General features: G+C 32.4%; 1 protein-coding gene across 1 annotated transcript in view; it reads right to left on the reverse strand.

Moving 5' to 3' along the window:
- The window catches only part of CSMD3 (CUB and Sushi multiple domains 3), a 1,166,404-nt gene that overhangs the window by 745,858 nt on the left and 397,020 nt on the right, over positions 1-23,526 (reverse strand). The window contains exon 6 of the mRNA XM_077847015.1: positions 2,589-2,701. Coding sequence (XP_077703141.1) covers positions 2,589-2,701 — 113 coding nt within the window. The remainder of the gene's footprint in view (positions 1-2,588; positions 2,702-23,526) is intronic.

Genomic DNA, 23,526 nt, shown 5'->3' on the forward strand with positions numbered 1-23,526 from the left:
CAATTAATTTTCATGATATTTTATAAAGAACACAGGTTAAACAGAAATTCTATGGAGAAAATAATCAGTCACTGGAAACCTAGAGTTTCATTAAAACATTAAATAAATTCAAAATAATAGATAATTCAATAATAATCACTGAGTACTCAGTATTTGAGTTATTAAGATGTGTACTACATGGAGACCTGGTTGTGACTTTTATACAGTATATTCATAATTTTTGTTCTCTTCAATTGGCTTTAATCTAGATACCATTGATATTAAATGGTGGCATGGTACAATGTGAAACAGCATGATTAGCATTTCATGCTAGGGCATGTCTTTCAGACTGTCAGAATTATGAATTTTACAGCCATTTAAGTTAGCTTTTTACAGGGTATTTTTTTTAGTTCAAATTTCTTTGTTTGTTTATAGTTTCAAGAATTACTTATCCAACTGAATTTATGTTGTCTAGGTAAAATATCATTTGGACATAATGCAGTGAGAAAAGTCAGGCCTAAATCAGGAAAGTTTTAAAAGAATACATATAAGGGTAGATTTTTATATAATAAAACTTTTTGATCATATTATAAAACCAAAGCTTCCATTTTCTTAGGCCACTTTATTTCCTCTGTATTGTGTAGATATAGATTACACCAGAAATTACCTCTTTTGAGCTCCTTTTCCTGCAGAAAAAAATTCACACCCCATAAAACACTTCCTTTCCATTTTACTACAGTGAATTCATTGTTAGGCTCTTTTTCAGTCCTGAAACCAGATGGGCAATGCTAGAAAATCAAATTGAACCTGAAGGTACTATAAAATTCAATTTAAGATCAGCAAGTAGAATACTGAAAATAATAATTAAATACACAAATCTACTGGTAGCTTTGCACTACTGCCTTATAATGCAAAGCAACCCTATCTAAAGACACCAGCTTCATGAAACCATACTACATAAAGCAAATGAAGCATCATTTTATTTTGAGAGAGGAGATCATCTTTTTCCTCCACTTAAATATAAAATACTCTATTTCTACTCAGATAAGGAGGAAAAGCCATCTCACTGGAACATTCCATGAATCTAGTAGAAAAGATCACCACATGAGTCAAAGATGATAGTCTTTTGAATTTCTGCCATGCCATCTGCTTTAACTCGTTGCAGAAGGGAATTAGAGCCATAAAATCATGTGGCTGGAAAACTCCAAAAGGAAGGGGTCAACCTAGAGAGATAAAGAAGCTCACAACATTTCTTTTTTTCTTTTCAATAGAAAGAGTCCTGATTCCTGAAGTACACAAAAATTTTGGAAATTGAAATTGGAAATTCAAGAAAATGTTTATTTCAAATGTAAAAGTGACACTGGCTAAGTTTGGTAAGATTCAAGATACTATGCTCTGGGCAGCTATCTTTAACAAAATATATAAAAATAATCTTCTATGCATATTTAATTTTCAATTTCAAAATACGGTATTTTATGGTAAATAATGTATCCTGTTTTGAGAAATGCATGGATTTAAAAGCATATTTGCATTCATGCTTCCATTCAAATTAACTACATTAGCAATAGAAATTATAGATTTTTGTACAGTGGAATTTGTCTAAAATCTTTACTTCTATTATCTTAGGGATTTTTTACAGTAATACACAATATACTATTATAAATGTCAAAATACAATCAGATTTATCTGTTACTACTGGCAGAAATCTTATTGATAGGACAGCTATAGATAGGCTACTTATTTTAAAAATATAAATGAATTGTTGAAATTTGTATTTCAGAAAACAGTATGTGGCCTAATAACATTTTAGGTATTAACTATAAGCTGCCTAAAATCACCATATTAAATTTGTAAAGTGCCTAAGACCTGAGACTACTACAAAGGAAAGTATTAAATAAAAAAAGAAAAACAGATAAACGGAAAAGTGTAACTGTAGTAGTGCTCAGAATTCCCTTCACAGTAGCTGATACACTACTGAGAATGAAATGAATTATTTACATAAGTAGTCTGAAGATAAAAAATAGACTAAACCCACATAGTATTACTAAACATTGTAGAAGCTACATTTTCATTAATACTCCATCTTCATAATAATCTTGTTCTAAATAAAGGGGTTTTTCAAGTTAATACATCAAATGCTATATCCCACTTATTCAAAATTATGCCTATTAATAAAAATAGTGGGTAATAATCCTAACAAGGTTAATTAAAATAGCAATAGCAAACACACAGTATATGAAAATGGATTTCAGTTGAGGGAGAGCCTATTTACAACTGCAGGTTTTCTGTAGTGTTTTGTGGGACAGCTTTAGGAAGTGTGTCCAATCACTGAAGCACTTTATTAAAGTAAAATATGACATCTGTTACATATTACTTTTTAGGAGTCATAATATTCTTTATCTTGAATGCTGGGCTATAAAAACCAACTAACTTTTCTATTGCAATTTAAATATTATCACATTATTGCCTCAGCAAGAGAATGACCATTTTTGCTTATTCAAATTAACATTTATTAATGCAAAAGATATTTTGCTTCTATCACAAAATGCAGCTGTATAAACCAAATCATTTCATGTATCAAAAGAAACAAAGGTATTCATTAAATATACCTTGATATGGAGCACTAAATCCACGATATCGATGATTGCTGTCTGTAACAAAATGCAGTCTGAGCCAGTTTTTGTTGCTGATAATTGGTGGTGGTATATTCATTCCAGATAACCTGAATTATGGAAGACAACAACAAAAAATCTTTAAAAACTTTTCAGCAGTAAATGTTTTCACTGAATTGGGACTCCAAAAGAAAAAAAGAGGTAGCTATATATAATACTCAACAGAATTTTTAATATTTTATGTATTAATAAATTAGTTATTTTATGCATAGAAAGGTCAGTCATAGAACAGGACAACTGCAAACGTGCTTTCTAATCAAGTTGCATATAATAAAATACACTATGAACTGGGTATAATTTTTGATTCACCCAAATTTATTGCCTAGATAATAATAAACATAATGGAGTCTCAGTTGATAGTATTGGTCCTTTTGCTCTTCAAGTATATATTGATACAGTATAGTTAGAAAATAGACTTCACAGCAATTGATATACTATTTCTACCAAATACATTTTCCATATTTCATATTCAATGCCAAATTTCCCAATTTCTTTTCATGAGGCAAACACTCTTTTAATGTGATTTCACAATACTATAAATTTTCATGATTAGATTTCATTATAATATATATAATGCACCAGAGGTCTGCCCCAAATGACAGACAGAAAATGGATTGTATTTTGGAAGTATATTTAGTCTCCATATATTTAGTCACAAAGGTATCATTTCATAGTCTTCTTAAAGCAAGGTATGTAAAGCAAAACTTTGAAACTGTGCCATATCAAATATTAGTTGGTCATGCTCAATGGATGAAGTAACTCTCTTGTTCTATATCTTTCAAAGATTTTCATGGAAGCAGTTTCTCTAATTTCATTCAATAAAGGAGTATTACTCCTGTATACTACTCATTTAAATCCTAGGTGTGTGCTATAAAGCCAAGGTAAAATATTCTCAAAAGCTAGGCTACTACATAGTGGAGGAGAGTTCTTCATTAAAGTTTCCTAATAACTAGTACATGATGTATCTTCCTATTTTTCAAAGCTTTTGCTTTTCTTTATCACACAGTAAAATACCTGGGGTGTGTGTGTTTGTATGTGTGTATGTTGGGGGAAGGTGATTACAACTCTTCTCTCACTGCTTTAAAGGCAGTCATTCAATAAATAAATAAATAAATAAATAAATAAATAAATAAATAATAAATAAATAAATAAATAAAGGCAGTCATTCTAGGGAATTCATAGAAAGAGATTGGAATATGGTGAGACGCAGACATGGTGATGCAAAGGCCCTTTATCCAACACCTTCTGTTATTTTCCCCAAAACCTACCTTTCCCAGGATGTTTGGGAACTAATCATCACTTTCCATAGATGACTGTCTACCATGATAGAAATATGAATTCACCTTTACTGTATCATTGTGGGTGCAGGTATACACACAGACATATACAATGGTCTTGGCAAAATTACTATGTAATCTCATGATTCTAACATGAACAATATGGCTTCTATCACACATTCCTTATCCCTCATTCTGGTTTGGAATGCATCTTATCTAACTTTTCCCTATTAATGCCCTATTTTCTCTTTTCATAGGGGTGGCTCTCTTTATTGATGCGACTGGCTCCTTTTGTCACATCTGAATTTAGCAAATAAAAATATGTATGTAATAGAGCTTTATAAATTTAAGACTTAAGTTCTAAATTTTTACTTCTTCACTTTCAAAACTATCCAGGTTATGTTTCTCTTTGTTTGCTTGTTGGTTGGTTCAGTTTGAAAAGCAATTCAATGAGAAAGTATTTAGATTTGATACAATTTTATTTTCAACAGACTAGCATGTTTCATGCCAGATTTTGATTTACAATTTGGTTCTCTTCACTTCCTTGACTTGATGCCCATAAATATCCATTAGGGAAAGTTTAAATTACTTTTCTCAGTCTGCATACATTTCTAAGTATAATGAGACAACAATACATGGATGGTTGTAATATATTAAAGTATAGAGTTTGAAGAGAGGCCCTTAGAAGATTCAATAAATGAGAAACAACTCAACAAGGACATCAACAAGAGTGAGAGAGGAAAGAAGATTAAACAGACAATGAAAAGGATAAACTTCTAACCTTTCTCAGGGACATGAAAATAATTTCAGCAATAGTGGGTAGAAAATGCAAGTAATAGCTACTATGGAACTATAGTTTGCAACCTGAATTCACCTTCAGGAATTGAGAAAGGTGGAACTGAATAAATCAGAGCTACAAGAGCTGAAGGCACAATGCACATGAGATGGAGAAAATAATGGCAATTTAGCAGGGGTGAAAATAAGAAGACATTCCTGACAGCCTCAATGCTTCAGTTTATGAAGCAGAGCTGTAGGCAAGCCAAGATGCTGAACCAGAAAGCAAGTGCACCACAGCATCTCCCTTCCAAATGGTAGTCCCCTGTATTGTATGTTATTTAAAGATAATTTACACAATATGCCGCTGTGTCTTATGGAGCAACCAGGAAATGCATGTACATATCTCTGTACCATATTTCATATGTTATTAGGACATCTTGGAAATGGAAGTTTGAGAAAAAATGCTGCCCAGAAAGATTCTAATAAATTAATTAATTTAGATAAATAATTTATGTATTAAATTTATTAATTTAGATAAATAATTTATTAAGTGGTAAAGGAGATATTTCCTAAATAAAACTCATTGTTATTCTTATATCATCACTATGGTCATCTAAAGGTAAGCAAAAACAGGTTCATTCTAGAACAAAGTCTGTGAGAATAATCTCTTGACAATGAAGAGATTTGGTGCATTCAACAGTTACTCACTGAGCACTGACTATATGACAAGCACTGATACTAATAGTTGAAAATACAGTAATGAAGAAGACAGACAAGATCCATAATCTTGCAAAGTGAAAATAAAGAAGGTAATATAGATAAATCAATAAGACAATTTAAGATGGTGGCAAATGATGTACAAAAAAATAAAATGGTAACATGACAAAAAAACCTTCTAGAAATGAAATTTCAATTGTTTAATGTCTTTTCCATTTTACACACAAAGCAGCCGCACTCATGATTATATGTCTTAAATTACTAAATTTACTAAACTGCATTTTAGGAAATTTAAATAAAAGAAAATTACGAAAAATATCATAAATGTATAAGCTACTATTGTTATTTGTATGTAAGAGGATTTCAAACCCTATATTTTGAGTATTTAATTTTTCTTTTGCTTTTTTAAATTTATTTTATTTAATAAATTTGAATGGGCATACTAAATTAGTAATGACATAAAATTTCATTTTATATTCAATGTAGAAATACAATAATGCAATGTAACTTGGCAATATTAACCTTTACATAATTTTTAATTTATATAATTTTCTGTAGAAATAGGTAACTAAATCAACTAGTATTTACTTATTTTAACAAACTGATATTTTATAAAATCAGTTGCAACATTTTCTTTCCTTTTTTTAGATTTTATTTATTTGTTCATAGACACACAGAGAGAGGCAGAGACACAGGCAGAGAGAGGAAGAAGCAGGCTCCATGCAGGGAGCCCGATGTGGGACTCAATCCCGTGTCTCCAGGATCACACCCCAGGCTGCAGGCGGCGCCAAACCGCTGCGCCACCGGGGCTGCCCAGTTGCAACATTTTCTATTGCAGATAGTGCCTTAGAGAATATGATTATAATCATTACCAAAAATTTTTTAATCATTTAAGTATAAGAAAACCTGGGGAAAAAAACACAGATATTTACTATTTTTTAGAAGTACTGAAATCTATTTTGAGCCTATGTCTTTGATTTGTAACTCTGTCAGATGTTTATTGCTGTTATTTGTTGATCTCTGCTTCTCAACTCAAAATTAGTACTTGCAAAAACAGGTGTTATCTTTGGGACTCTAACATCTATTTTTTTCATATTTCCAATGCTCTAAAATCATTCAAACCTAATGACCTGTCTTCCCTCATTTTTAGTACCCAGAAGCACAGTCAAACCTCAAGCCCATAATTATTCAAATCATCACCCAAGTGACTCAAAAACCTCACCCTCCTAACACAGTTCTCCTGCACTCTTCTAATTTTACTTTTTTCTCTCTTTTGCTCTCTCTGTCTCCCCCTTTTTTACCTCCTTTGACCTACTTCTTTCTCTGGCACTGAGATAAGATTTATTCCTCACGTTTTCTCTGTTCTCCAAGATTTTGTAAAATCAATCGTCCTACTTTGAACTGTAAATAATTCCTAAAATTCATTCTTGCATCTTAATTAACTCAAGGCCTTTTTATGAACTTCTCTTTAAGGCTAAAATATCTATCTCTCTTTATATATATTTATATATATATATGTATATATATATATATATGTATATATATATATATATAGTTTTACCTTCATTTGCTTAATCATTCTCAGAGAAGCCAGCCTTAGGATTTCAAGGTTGAGATAAATACCAAATAGCATCTGTCCTCACAGAGAACCTTAGCACAATCTTATTACATCATTCATTATTTTGTATGGTAGTAAGTTTTCCATCCTCTCTATTGAATTCCTGGTGCTAAACACAATGATTGATGAATAGTGGGTGTACACTGATGTTATTTATCAACAAAATACAAAAGTATAACTGGGCACATGGCCTCTTTTAGTACTTATGTATTTGCAGTTTCCTATATTTAGTCAGTAATTATATTTCATACTATTAACATATGCTCTAGTGGTCTTCTTTATTCAAAATACATCTAAGCTTCTATTTTCTTCATAAGTCTTTAATTCCCTTAACCGGAAGTTATCCCTCTGTTCCTTGATCGTCAAAAACAGTTGTTAAAACTCTTATGACAGTTATCACAACTTTCATATGATTATATTCTATAAATAAGGAATTGGAAGCAGGAACCACAATGGTTCAATTATCCTTGAATGCATAAGCATATTTCAAATTATAGATAATGAACAGATGTTACTCATATTAAGTAACATCCTATCACAAAATTTCTCAAAGTGTGTTCTAGTGAATATGAGCCACCAAAACGGACTTTGGGGATAAGAGAAGGTACCTCAGTCAAAAGGACTTCGAATTGTTGTTTTGTAACCATATCCCCTTCTCCAGATTCTTATTTTTATTATTTATTTTTGTTTATTTATTTATTTATTTGTTTGTTTGTTTGTTTGTTTATTTATTTTTAGTATTAACTCAGAATTTCAACTATCGGTCTCCCATTCCCATGCTTTGGGAATAAAATCAAATACATGTAGTACAATTGTTTCACAGAACGCTTTCAGAAATCACTAATTTTATATTTTCATTTATGTCTGGATAGAAATGCATTTCATAGTCCCAGAAAAAATAAAACAGCATCTTTAAAAATAGTCAAACAAGAAAAACTCATAAACTTTCTATTATTTCGACAGCTTATTATAAGCTAGAAAAATTATTTTCACAACAAAATTAATCTATTTCTGAGATAACATTAAAGGCACTAATCTTCCATGCCATGGAATTGATGAGTACTCTGTGTGTAGACTGTACAGATATTCACACTGACCAGGTTGACCAGGTTGTGCTTTTTATTTTTTTAAACACAGATGTCTATGTTCTTGACTAGATATTTAAAAGTCACTGAACTGCAGAACACAAAATCCTATGTGGTTTTAACAAGACCATTAAGAAGCTAAGCATTGTATTAGGCAGTCCAATTATTCAGAAGCCAGATGTTATAAAGTATTTACAAAGCAAATGAGAAAAGTGGCTACACTAAATATTCTTCTCTTTCTATCCCCTCCCCCCTTTACTCAAACTACCACTTGCTTATCCCCATCTCTACCCTGACTCTCGTTTCCCGTGTATCCCCTAATTCTCTGATCTATCTTTTAGATATTTTTCTAATGAAAACTAGATGCTGTAGAATAGTGTTACTTTTATTTAAACACGTGCTTCAGGAAAATCTCTGTATTTCAAATATAATGTGTGTGTGTCCAACTACCAAAATTTAATGAGGATGAAATAGAAAAGTTTAATAGTACTATAATCATTTCAAAATTGAGTTTGTAATTAAAAACTAGAAAAAAAATCTCCACATCCAGATGTTTTTTTAATAGAGATTATACTAAACATATAAAGAATTAAAAGCAATTTTACCCATTCTTTTCCAGAAAATAGAAGAGATGGGAACGCTTCTCAATTCATTTTACAAAGTGAGTATTACACTGATAATCAAGCCAGACAAGGTCAGTATTAAAAAAAAAAAAAAAAAAAAAGGGATGCCATGGGTGGCTCAGCAGTTGAGCATCTGTCTGTCTTTGGCTCAGGGTGTGATCCTGGAGTCCTGGGATCCAGTCCCACATCAGCTTCCTGCGAGGAGCCTGCTACACTCTCTGCCTATGTCTCTGCCTCTCTCTCTCTCTCTCTCTCTCTCTGTGTCTCTCATGAATAAATAAGATATTTTTCAAAAAGAAAATAAACAAAGAATTTAAAATGACAAATAAAAAACTTCAGACCAATATCCCTCATGAACTTAGATACAAAAACCCTCAATAAAATATTAGCAAGTTGAATCCATCAAGGTATAAAAAGAATTACACACCATGACCTAGTGAGATTTATTCAAACTATATAAAGCAGACTCAATCTTTGAAAATCAATTAATGTAATTCACCATATCAACAAGCTGTAAAAGAAAATTTAATGATCAAATGAATTGACACAGAAAAAACATTTCACAAAATCCAACATCTATTCATAATAAAAACTTGCAGCAAATTAGGAAGAGAGGGACCATCCTCAACTTGACAAAGAGCATATACAAAAACCTATAACATCATACTTAATGTTGAATTACTGAATTTTTTTTTATTAAGATCAGGAACACAGCACACAATTCTTATTCAACAGTGTGCGAGAAGTTCTAGTAAGTCAATAAGGCATGGAAAGGAAGTTAAAAGGAGTATATCTTGGAAAGAAAGAACCTGTCCCTACTCAAGATGACATGATTATTTATGTAGAAAAACCCAAGAAATTTACAAAATAAACTCCTAGATCTAATAAGTGCATTCATCCTGGTCACTGGATATAAGATAAATTAAAACACACACACATGCACACACACACACAGACACACACACAAACCACTCAATTTCTAAATAATAACAATGAACATGTGGATATTGAAAAAATACAATTTTTAAAAATGTTTTGCATGTTTTTTTAAAGTTTTATTTATTAATTCATGAGAGACACAGAGAGAGAGAGAGAGAGGCATAGACACAGGCAGAGGGAGAAGCAGGCTCCATGCAGGGATCCTGATGCGGGACTCGATCCCAGGAGTCTGGGATCATGGCCCAGTCCAAAGGTAGGCGCTAAATCACTGAGCCATGCAGGGATCCCCGAAAAAAAAATACAATTTTTGAATAAAAATAAATACTTAGGTATAAATCTAGTAAATCATTTATAGGGTCTGTACCAGGAAAATTTAAAAATGTAATAAACAATAAAACACATAAATAAAATATATGCCATGTTCCTGAACTGAAGACTTCTCATCATTAAGATATTAATTCTCCCCAAAATAATCGATAGTTTTTTTTTAAATATGTTATTTATTTATTCATAAGAGAGAGAGAGAGAGAGAGGAGAGACATAGGCAGAGGGAGAAGCAGGTTCCCTGCGGGGAGCCTGATTTGGGACTCCATTCCAGTACCTCAGGATCAAGACCTGAGCCAAAGGCAGATGCTCCACCACTGAGCCACCCAGGCACCCCATAATCTATAGTTTTCATGCAATTTCTATTGAAATGCCAGGAAATTCTCTTTGTAGACATACATAAAGTAATTATAAAATTAACATGGAAAGGTATAGGTTAAAACAAATTTGAAAAAGAAGAAAAAAGTCCGGGTAAACAATAGCCTTTTCAACAAATGATGTGAGACAATGAAACAACCATAAGAAAAAAATAATAATAAACCTCAGTCTAAAGTTCACATGAAAAAATTAAATATCTATTTATGATTTTAAAAAGTCCCAGCAAACTGATAAAATATTCAATCTGATAAAGGACATCCATAAAAAAAAGTACAGCTAATGTATTCTGGTAATTCTTAAAGGTGAATAATTCAGTGCTTTCCCTGTAGATCAAAAACAAATTATAGATGTCCACTCTCACCATGAGTTGGAAGTTCCTACTAGTGCAATAAAGCAAGATGAGTAAAAGGCATACTGATGTTAAACAGTAAAATTGTCTTTGTTTTCAGAGGACATTACTATCTATGTAGAAAATCTCTATAAATCTACAAAATGCTTTAACAAGATCTCAGGATAGAAATGAATATATGAAAATCAATTGCATTTCCGTATCTTAGCAATGAACAATTGAAAATTGAATTCTTAAAATAAAGTGCCACTTATACTATCATACAAATAATTGAAACAGGAATAAATATAACAAAAATACATGCCATTTTAACATGCTTTAAACTGAAAATAATAGATAAATCATATTATATACTTAGGTAACCTACTTGGATAAAGAGATATGCCCACATTCATTGTAGACTCAATATAGTTATGATGCTATTTCCCACAATTATTATATAAATTTAGTAAAATTCTTGAGAAAATCTCAGTGGAAATGGATAAGATGATTCTAAAATTCATGTGGAAATATAAAGTACATAGAATAATCTTTTTTTAAAGAACTTGATTAGGTGATTCATACTAGTTGATTTTAGACTATAAAGCCACAGTAATAATGATGAGGTGCTGCTGATCTGGTATATATACAGGTAAATAGAAGAGAATAGATAATCTAGAAATAAATCTACAATTATATGACCTATTGATTTTTAACAAAGAATTCAGGTAACTGAATGAAGAAAGAATATCCTTTCAACAACTGTGCGGAAACTAATATCTTAATACAAAAATAATAAGGAAAAATGTCTCAACCCATATACAAATATTCACTCAAAATGGATTACAGGCATGTATGTAAATGCAAAATACTAAAACTTCCAGAAAAATGCATAGGACAAAGATCTGTGGACTAGTGGGAGATTTCTTAGGTAAGAGACAAAAAGCATGAATAATTTAAAATAAAAGATAAGTTGGGCTTCATATTTTAAGTCTTGCTCATGAAAATACACCATTAAGAAACTTAAATAGCAAGCCGTAGGCTAGGAGAAAATATTTCTGATGCACATATTTAAAAAAGCAATGTATCTATAACACAGAAAGAATTTTCAAAATTAGTAAGACAACAGATGACTCAACAAAAAATAGGTAAAAAGTTTTAACACTTCACTAAGAGATACAAAAAACAAGCCCATGAAAAGAAGCTCAAATTAAAATTAGATACTACTATCCACTTAGGAAAATGACTAACACAAGTTTTTGTCTTCATTATATCTTCATCTTCATTCATAATTACCACAAATTGACAAGTGGTGAATAAATAAATATATTTGTTACATTCATGCAATTATGCTTTATGGACCAATAATAATAAATCAATAGCTACTGATACTTTTAACAATATACATGAATCTCACAAGCATTGTTAGTGAAAAAATCAATATACTACATACTATGTGACTATGTATTGTACAGCTTTTATTTATATGACATTCATAGAAAAAGAAACAACAGTGGCTACCAAAGCTGGAGGTAAGAAGAGAGAAGTGACTAAAGAGGAACAGAAAGAAAATTTGGGGGCGAGGGAAACATTTGATACATTTATTGTGGCTACAAGACTGCATATGTTTGTAAAAATGCATAATATTGCATGTCTAAGAAGGTTGAATTTTAATGTAAATTATCTTCCACAAACCTGCCTTTAAGAAAAATAATTTTAAGAGATTTTGGCTTGCCTGTCAATAACATTAACAATTTATATGTATATTTCTTGCTTGGGAACAAATAATTGGAACAAAATAAATGTATTCTCTCAAAGGAAAGGACAAGAAGTCATTTTAAATTCTTTGAAAAAGATCATCCTCTTTATGACGAGAAATTAAACCTCAAGTATCATTTTATATACATACATATATATAAATATTCAACTATATTCATGCATGTATTCAAGGATCTATTCAATATATATTCAAGTATATATTCAAACTATGAATATTCTAAATTGTTTTTCCTTGCACAAAAAATTAATACTTTCATTTTGAACCATAATTATTACATCCTTAATCTCTTTATTGCCAATGCATTTTTTTTTCTTCTAGGCCTCTTGAATTGATATTGATACCAGGAAAATGGTCAAAAAAGCAAATATTTGAAAAAGAAAAAAATGTAAATTAGCCAGCCATTTACTTTATCTGCTTGAGTCCAATAATTTAATGTATCTTTCTCACTGAACTAACTAAATAGAGAGTTATGTTGGACCTACACTTCATTTTTTCCCATGTCACAATTTTTTGAAACATAGCAGCTAAAGAACCTAGGAAATGTTGATTGAATATAAATAATCAGTGTATGTATACCCAAGTGGTGGTTACAGTATAACTCCTAACTTTCCCATTATTTTTCTTTGGTATTGTAAGCGTAACAATAAAGGAATACTTTTGAATCAATGATAGAATTTTTACTTATAGTTTCATAACTAAACAGAGCTCTTATTTCTACCTTCTAAGAAATGGAAATTGAATAATTTCAAATTTACTCAGTGAGATGTAAATATCTTCAAAGAATCAGTCGAGAGCATCACTGATCTACCTTTCCAAATACCATCCATATATAAAGTATTATGCAACAAAAATAAAAAAAACATTGAAGATTATTGTACATAAATGAGATAGGATATAGCTGCACAGTCCAAAGAAAGTACACCTCATTTCCACTCCACTTTCCTTTCCTTCTCTCTCCCCTCTGAAAATCACAGAAACAAATCAAAATAAACAAAATAAAAACATTTTGATTAGAGTCTCTTTAAAGATAGCACAATATTATTCCTATTTATATAGATTATCTCTATTTCACAGATAAGTGAAATATACAAGTAATATTATAAGTACATAAGTAAATATACAATCCACACAGCTCGTTAACTACAATTAAGGGGGATATTAAAATTTTTGCAAATTCTCTAATATTCTCATTTCTCTACCTAATATATTTACATAGACATGGTACCAAATGAACTACTCACACTTTTGGCCAAGTTAATATTAGTAGTACTAACATACAATATATATTGAGAGCTAGTTACTGTATACTGCATATTATACCGGAATACTCACTTAATTCTAGAAAGTAATACCTATGTAGCATTAAATGCATTGATGTTGAGATTTTAATTATGGTGGAATGCTGTGTAATATGTAAATTTGTAAATACTGCTATTTATTGGTTGGAAAAACTTTACAGTGTTTATTCCAGCCATCCTAAGAGAAAGGGTCATTACAATTTATAGTTCCATAATCCAGATAGTATTAAACATTTGTTAGACTTGTATAGTGTCTGATCGTTTAAGACTATGTTTATAATCAGCTTTCAGAATGCTTAAACTGAGTAAGGTGTATCTGTAGTGTCCAAAGCAATTACTTTAGTACATGTTCAATGTTATTGTTGTTGTTTTTTTTTATTTTAGATGTATTACTTTCTTCCCTTTTATTTATGTCATTGTCAAGCATGTGATTTCACAAAAATCTGCCTGATAAATGATAATTTCTACATCATTTACCTTTTTATTTTCCTGTATTAGTCTCTGTAATTTTGCTTCCTCTCAGTTTATTTTATAAGCAGTCAAGTTTTAGATGACCTCAAATCTGGTGTTCTGTATCACACTGAAGACTTTAAAATATAATTTCATCTGAAAAAAGTCACTTGGAGCATAATAATCTCTTTTTGCTATGTTTTTTAATTTTGATATTAATTGAGAATCAATATGAATAAAACTCCAAAACTCCAAATTCTCACATTCCTTTTGCTTTGGACATCAGAGAAGGATCGAATGAGGTATCATTTCTGACCAAAAACATAGCAAAGCAAAACAAAAATCTAAAACCATGTTTTATTAATTTCACAGTAAAAAATGCAAACATACGAAAAAGTTGAAGAAACTATAATAAAGGAATGGCTTATAGAGTTGAGCCAAACTGTGGAAGGAGCCTCGGTGTCCATCGAAAGATGAATGGATAAAGAAGATGTGGTTTATGTATACAATGGAATATTACTCAGCCATTAGAAATGACAAATACCCACCATTTGCTTCAACGTGGATGGAACTGGAGGGTATTATGCTGAGTGAAGAAAGTCAATCGGAGAAGGACAAACATTATATGTTCCCATTCATTTGGGGAATATAAATAATAGTGAAAGGGAATATAAGGGAAGGGAGAAGAATTGTGTGGGAAATATCAGAAAGGGAGACAGAACATAAAGACTCCTAACTCTGGGAAACGAACCAGGGGTGGTGGAAGAGGAGGAGGGTGGGGGGTGGGGGTGAATGGGTGATGGGCACTGAGGGGGGCACTTGACGGGATGAGCACTGGGTGTTATTCTGTATGTTGGCAAATTGAACACCAATAAAAAATAAATTTATTATAAAAAAAGAGTGTACTCTGCAAAGAATATTGGACTTTTTAAGTGTGGGCATCACATAAGGCTCAACAACAGACAAAGACAGCTTTGCAGAGCAAATGCTCACTTCTCTGGCAGGATCTGCTCATTTTACTTCTTTGGGACTTTCAAAGAACAAGTGCCATCTGTGTGAGATAAAATGCTGTTGGAGGATTGAAGATCCTTATTCATAATGGTTATATCTTAATGGTCATGCCAAATTGATGTGTTCCAAAATTTATCCAGGATTAAAACATCCTGATAGACTGAGGCTGCTGCTGTGTCTCCAGATTTTTCTTCATGTGCGTATCACTTTTGATATGCCAACAGGAACCATGTCATTACCAGGAGAGTGAGAATGTTTGTGAGAACCTCGGGGATACAAGAGCAGTGAGTAGTAGTTGGAGCGTCAACTCTTTAGACAGAGGCAGCAGGAAGTGGAAGCACAGAGAAAACGGAAGGACCCAGGAGAGTGATGAGTCAGCCACAGGGATGACAACCCTAAAGAACACTTTAGGAAACGAAGGTGGAATTTGGCTCTGAATAACCTGGATGTCCTGAATTCAACGCTGAGGCCACCATAATTTTGTAAAAAGAACGGGATGAGCACTGGGTGTTATATCGAACACCAATAAACTCCAATCGAACTCCAATAAAAAAATATACAAAAAAAAAAAAAAAGAAAAACGAGTTGTGGCAGAGGCACCATAGTGGAATGCTGCGGTAGCAAAGATAATAGGTTTCTGTATTACCCATAGTCTAAACGGGAATTGATTTGGACCTTGTGAAAAATGGGAATGCCTGCACACAGTGAGAGTTGGTTCTGGGGATTATTACAGGGGATAAAGTCCCTTCTATGGCTAACTCTCAAGGAAGCCAGAGAGGAAAGTAAGCAGAGAACAAGGCAGAGCCTGGGAGATGAATGTGGATTGAAAGCAAAGAGAAGGAACAGGGAATAAAGAGCACACTTGTCAATGTGCTCATCATTTACTTAAATATAGCAAAGATGAAAGGCTGTCTAGTCACAAGACAAGAAAACTATAGTCTGAATATATACCTAATAGAATATTCAAAGTCAAACACTCATAAAGGCAATACAAAAATTCACAGAAGGATAGATAGGATAGTAGCTCTGGAAAGTGTCCATATGGTCCATGGCAAAGCTGGACTTCCACAAAAGAAAAGGAGCTCTTGTGTGGACGCCTTTGCAAAACCTTGCAAAAAAAAAAAAAAAAAAAAAAAAGTCTTCAGGAGACGTTAATATAAAACACGCATTTGAACTACCTTACACCTGTCAGAAAGGCTAAAATTAACAACATAAGAAACAACAGATGTTGGTGAGGATGCAGAGAAAGGGGAATCCTCTTATACTGTTGGTGGGAATTCAAACTAATACAGCCACTCTGGAGAACAGTATGGAATTTCTTCAAAAAAGAGAACTACTCTATGATGCAGCAATTGCATTACGAGGTATTTACCCAAAGGATACAAAAATACTGATTCAAAGGGATACCTGTACCCTGATGTTTATAGCAGCATTATCAACAATAGCCAAATTATGGAAAGAACCCAAACGTCTATTGACTGATGAATAGGTAAAGATGTGGTATGTATGTATGTGTGTGTGTATATATATATACACACACACATACATATATATAATGGAATATTACTCGGCCATCAAAAAAAGAAATCTTGCCATTTGAAATGACATGAATGGAGCTAAAGTGTATCATGCTAAGTAAAATAAGTCAGTCAGAGAAAGACAAATACCAGATGATTTCACTCATATGCAGAATTTAAGAAACAAGGCAGATGAACATAGGGGAAAGAAAATAATAGAGAGAGAGAGGCAAACCATAAGAGAGACTCTTAACTATAGAGAACAAACTGAGGGTTGCTGGGTGGAGGTGGGCTGGGGGGATGGGCTAAATGGATGATGAGTATTAAGGACAGTACTTGTGATGAGCACTGGATGTTATATATAGGTGATGAATCCATACCTGAAACTAATACTACACGATATGTTAAGTAACTAGAGTTTATTTTTTTAAGATTTATTTACTTATTTATTCATGAGACAGAGAGAGAGGCAGAGGCATAGGCAGAGGGAGAAGCAGGCTCCCTGAGGGGAGTCCGATGTGGGACTCGATCCCAGGACTCCAGGATCACGCCCTAAGCCAAAGGCAGACACTCAACCGCTGAGCCACCCGGGCATCCCAGTAACCAGAATTTAAATAAAAACTTGAAACATTAAAAAATAAATGTTTCTGGATTTCCCCCTATTCTCAGAACTCTATACTGACAGAATTTGTAATGGTTATAGTCAGAAAATGATTGCCTTTTATTTTTGGATATTTCCTTTTTATTCATGTCATTTTATCTTCTTATACAACTTTAAAGCTAATAGCTATTAACATGACAAACTGGGAATAGGGTATCTTCTATTATATCATATTTCAGCTCAGATACAATTTTGTTCCTCAAGAGGTCCCAAACATAGTTTTAAAAGTAGGAGGTATTTTAAAACTAATTTTTTATAGTATAGCATTCTATGACGTCCATTGAATTAGGATTGTTCACTAAATTAATATCATAGTAGAAATGTTTCATGATATATTTGTATGAATATCTTTGAATTAATAATGTTCACCAAATAAATACAACAGTAAAACAAAGTTAAACATATTGCATCAACATTTCCCTTCTATTAGTCTGAGTTAAAGATGATATATGTGTTTATAAATATAAATATAGGCATCATCATTTAGGATCTTTTAAATATTTGTATTTATAATTTTATGGTATATAACTAAATTTCAGATAAATAAGATTCAATAAGGATAACTTCAATTAAACAGATTTATTTTTAGGGACGACTGGGTGGCTCAGTGGTTGAGTGTCTGCCTTCAGCTCAGTGTGTGATCCTGGGTCCGGAGATCAAGTGCTGCATTGGGAACCCTGTAAGGAGCTTGCTTCTCCCTCTGTGTCTCTGCCTATCCCTCAGTGTCTCTCATGAATAAATAAAATCTTTTAAAAAACAGATTTATTTTTATAAGAAAGTTAAATTGTTGTATACAATTAACTTATGGGTTCATGTGGGAGATATATTCACAAAAACAATTTATACACACTTCTACACATGAACATGTAGAGTCAAGAATTTATCTAGGTAAAGCATTGACTACAGAATTATCCCCTTGGGATACTGATCATATTAACTGTATTTTCATGGCCTCTACACTCCTTTAATGCATTTTGTATTTTAGAAAGAGGAGAAAGAAGAAAAGGACACTGGTATGTGTGTGTGGACTGGGACAGTAACAAGTAGTTTGAAGAGAAGAAAAATCTTTCTATGCTCATTTAAGTGAACAATGAGAGACTGCAGAATTGGCCAGACAGCCAGCAACAAAAATTCAAATAGGTAAAAATACATGCCCACACTCCGAAGTGAACAATGTCAGATAAAATATTTTCATACTTCCCCTTTAATTTATTCAACAATGATGTTTTTCATTCAACATTCCCCTATGAATATTAGTTGACCACTTTATAAGTATAGGAACCCACCAAGGTAATGAGGAATAGGTATAAAAAAAAAAAGAAAGAGAAAGAAAAAAGAAACCAAAGATACAATCCTCAAGGAGATTCCATTTTGATGTGAGGAGAAAGATAATAAGCACATGAATGATTAAATATATAGTATGCTAGGTAGTAATAAGCATGACTAGTAAAATTAAGTAGTGTGAACAAGCTAAAGAGTGATATAGCTAAACAGATCTCTGGTAATGGCACTTGTAGCTGAGTTTTGAAGGAAGTAAAGGCATGAACCATGTAGTTATCTGCCATGTGGCATATACATGGAACCTTAAACAGGGCTCTATGGCTGAGATGAAGTGACTGAGAAAGGCAACTGTAATAGATGGCATTGGAGGTATAGATGGTATTTGAGTACAGACTTGAAATTTCATTCTCCTTTAAGTGTGAAGAATGTAAAAACAGAGGAGTGGCAGGTCTGATTTGCATTTTACAAAGACTGAGCTGATATATTGAATAGAGTAGGGTTGCTACAAGAGTTGATGGCTCGAATTATTGTGATGGTTGCTGGCATAGTCTAGGAATAGACTTGATGGCAGCAGAGGTTGATAGGTTTTTTTTATGATTATTTAAATTTGCTGAGAGTCGAAGGAGATAATGAGAAAGGAGTCAAGTACCACTTCAAAATTTTGGTTAACTAAGAAATGGAGTGCCCCTAACTGAAATGGAGAAGACCACTGGAAGTGAGGATTGGGGAGGAAATAGTGGGAGCCCAGTTTTGGACATGTGAAGCTTTCAGTGCTTATCTGAAAGCCAACAAGATCTATCAAATACACAGTGTGATACAGGAGTTACTGGCATATAAAAAATGGTAATTAAAGCCACATTTCTAGATAACTGTCACCAAGCAAATGTGTAAATAGAAGATCAAGAACTCACTATGTTTCTGGTACTGTCCCTTAAGGTCAACCCCAGAGGTAGTATGGAGGGAAAAATGGAAGGAGAAATTGGAGAAAGTTTTCTCCAACAATTGAAGATAGGAGTCATGCCTTGAATCCCTCCATGTGGTAATGGCAGGGCAGCTAGGTTTGAGGGTGAGAGAATAAAAATAGGAAGGGAGATGTTAGAAACCTGTCTCACTTTTCATTCTCTCTTGCCTTTGTATGTCAGTGTGCTGCTCCTACACAAGAGGCAATTCTGCAATTCCTAGTCACCATATTCTTGCTAAATGACACAGAACTTTCATTTAGAACTTGGGAGCAGAGGAGGCTTTGTGGGGGAAAAGAAAAAAAAAAAGACCACTAACCTTGGGGATGTTTTGTCCACCCTTAGCTCCAAATCTCAATGGCTGGTAGAGTTTGTTTTAAACACACAGTTTAACTTTGAAGCATATTATTGTTATCAATTGGCATAAATAATTTTAAGGGGATCCCTGGGCGGCTCAGTAGTTTACGCCTGCCTTTGGCCAAGGATGTGATCCTGGAGTCCGGGATCGAATCCCACATCGGGCTCTCTGCATGGAGCCTGCTTCTCTGCCTGTGTCTCTGCCTCTCTCTCTCTCTGTGTCTTTCATGAATAAATAAATAAAACCTTTAAAAATAATTTTAATATTAATGATATTGAATCTGTTTTATTCCCATCACTTTGTTTTTTGCTTTCAGTGTTATTTTCCTGAAAAAAAATGCAATTATGTCTGTATTCTCATTGTGATATTCTAAACTGCAGTCATGCTTAGAAAGCCATTTCTATTCAGAAATTAAATGAACCTATATGTGTGCCTCCAACAATATATTTTTGCTTATATTTTACATATTTAAATCTATCATCCATTTGAGATTATATTTTGGTGCAAAGTGGGAGGAGAGACAATTGAATTTTTTTCCCATACAGCTGCCAAGTTTCCTAGTACCATTTAAAAATGCTCTATTCTCCAGTTACTAAGGGAGATGTTTGCTCTATCAAACTTTACATTCCAATGTATACTACAATTTTTTACTTTGTTTCATTGACCACATCTTTATTTAGTGATTACATCTCTTTATATTTCTATGTTCATGTGACTACAAAGATCCAACCACATTATTATATTTTCTGGGAAAAGTTATAGTTGTTTCTACCTGTACTTTTTTTTCCAAATTATTGTCCAGCGTCTGAAAAATAACTGCTGAAGTTCTAATTAGAATTTAAGTGCAGTCATTTGGAAAGAACTAACAGTCCAGCTCATGGTTTAAAATAGTTAACAACTGGTACAGTAGAATAAAAAAATCAATTAGGATAGACAAGAAAACTATCAGTCCTATGCAGTTATCTGTGTTTTGTTTTTTTTTTTTTTTTTTTTTTTTTTTGGTACCTCTCAATGAAGTTAGGTAGTTTGCCTTACATCTCCTTCACACTGCTTTTTAGGATACCTTTCTTCATTTTATGTTTGAAGAGTTTGCTATTATGTTCTCATAATATCTTGAAACTGCTCATTGTTTCTAATGATTTATGTGTTTATCTTATATCTAGTAAGTTTCTTGCTGTATCTTATTAATCCTAAGTGTTCTTAATTCCTCTAGCTTCCTGGATTTATGTGTCTCTTCCTTTTAAATGAAAAAAAAAATCTTCAATTTCACATTTTATTTCTTTAACCAGAACTTCTAGAACAATGGGAAATATACGCACACTTTTAAATAGAAATACAGGTATATAAGAAGTGGAAACTTGTAATTGAATAGAAAATTATAAAGAAACGAACTAAGACTGCTGATAGAAATATTACAGATTGCTCAGCCACTTGGACTTAAACTTGCTGCTCCTAATCCAGCCTCTACCTGGGTGAAAAAAGCCAACCTCTATTCTCCTCTTCAATTCAAAAATTTGAGAATAACTCCAGAATCTTCATATATATTTACTTCCAATTTATTTTTTTTTAATTTACTGTTACATCCTAAATATTTCCCTTCTAAACTATCAGATTTAGGATTCAGGACAGATCCTCAACAAATTCAATCAAAATTATTACAATAGCTTCCAAACTCATTTCACTACCTTCAGACAAAATTCTCTTCACCTTATCATATGTACTGTCTCTGTGCTATTTTTGCTAAAATTAATCTAACCTTTCACATCAATCTGTTGTTTAAGATCTTTAGTAGTACTCAAACAGATACAGAATAAATAGTTCACCCTTAAACAAACATCCAGACTTCTCAAGATTGAAATCTTACTTATCTACTAAACCTGTTTCTCAACTTGTTCCCCTCCCTACCTTGCTCTTGCCATAACAATTTTTTTTCTACTTTCATGGAGACACATGCCCTATTATTGCTAAATCTTTGAACATGCTTTTTCCTCTTCCTGGAATGCCTCTCTATCTCTTTATTTTACAATGCCTTGTTTTTAGAGTTAGGTTAAGCGGCATTGTTACTAGGAAATACTTCCAGATATCCTTCGGGCTGTGTTAATTGCTTCTCTTCAGAACCCCCACAATACCCTCACAATTCCCTTGGTTATAACATTTATCATACTGTACGAGAAACTTTAGACCAGAAAATTATTTTCTTTCCCTCTCTCTGTTTCTCTCCCATATTTTTTTAGACTTTGCCTAACAGAATTATTCTCAAAAATATTTTCTATTAAATATGCTTCTTCATAACTTAGATTACAAAACTTGAACTTGTTTTAACAAGAACAGGTGGATGCTGAAAGTATAAACCATAATAAAACAAGAGTATAATTAAGTATGACTACCTAACTTACTAATTTTGTCTCTGATACTTTAGAAGTGCAAAGAAATTAACTATCCTAAATCTAAATATGAATAAAAATTAAGACCTCTTAAAAAAGCTAAGACTTCTTTGAGGACAAAGTCATGATATAAAATTAAGCAAATAATGTTGTACTACCACAAAAATAGGAAATCTTAAGGAAGAAACCCCGAGTATTCAGTCATGCATCATGGGATTTTAAAAAGCCATAAATATATTCTAATAAAAAGATGAAGAAATGGGAATATTAGTATCTGAGAGTGATATTTGAAGATATTCAGATATTTTGACATTGGAGGATAATTGGAAGTTTTATTTGTTTTTATTTTTTTTTAATTGGAAGTTTTATAAGCCCAATAGCGAGCAGAAAATCATACTGAGAATACAAAGAGAGAACAGCAACGTTCATTTTCCTTTCATTTTTCAGTTTATTTTCAATAGGAATTTAATCTCCTTTTAACGGTGTATTTCTCTCTTTAGTGTTTAGAACAGTGCCTAATACAGAGTAGACAACTTGATAAATTCTGTTTAATGAACCCATGAATGATTGTTAAACATTTTTTTCTATTTTGACTCAATTACTATTGAGAGACATGATGCAGATATAATTGTGAAATACGCTGTAAATTTTCACTACTAAAAATTAAAATGCCCAAGTTTTAAAATTTAATGAATTCTTGTATGCTTTCTTGAGTAACAAGAGAAATGGAGGAGTTAGCACTATTGCTTCGGAACTGGCATATGACGGTGAATACATGAACACAAATGTGTCCTACATATATGACCAAAGCTCAAAAACCAGTGATTTTTACCATTCCATAATTCTTACTTTAACTCATTTCCCTGTCTTGGTTTTTCTCCCAAAACAGCCCTCGTATTTTATTCTTCTGAATTTTTTATGCTATTTTCTCTTCTTTCTGAAATGCTGCTCCTGCCCAAAAAGCTTGGTGAACTACTACTTATCCTTAAAGATTCAGCTCAAATGTCATTTCTCCATGAAACTTATCATTCTTTTTGATCATATAACACTTTGTACTGACTCTATTATATGAGCAATTATCTCAAAATCACATTTGCTTGAATGTCTTAC

This window comes from Canis aureus, chromosome 14 (genome assembly GCF_053574225.1).
Source record: "Canis aureus isolate CA01 chromosome 14, VMU_Caureus_v.1.0, whole genome shotgun sequence".
NCBI classification, from domain to species: domain Eukaryota; kingdom Metazoa; phylum Chordata; class Mammalia; order Carnivora; family Canidae; genus Canis; species Canis aureus.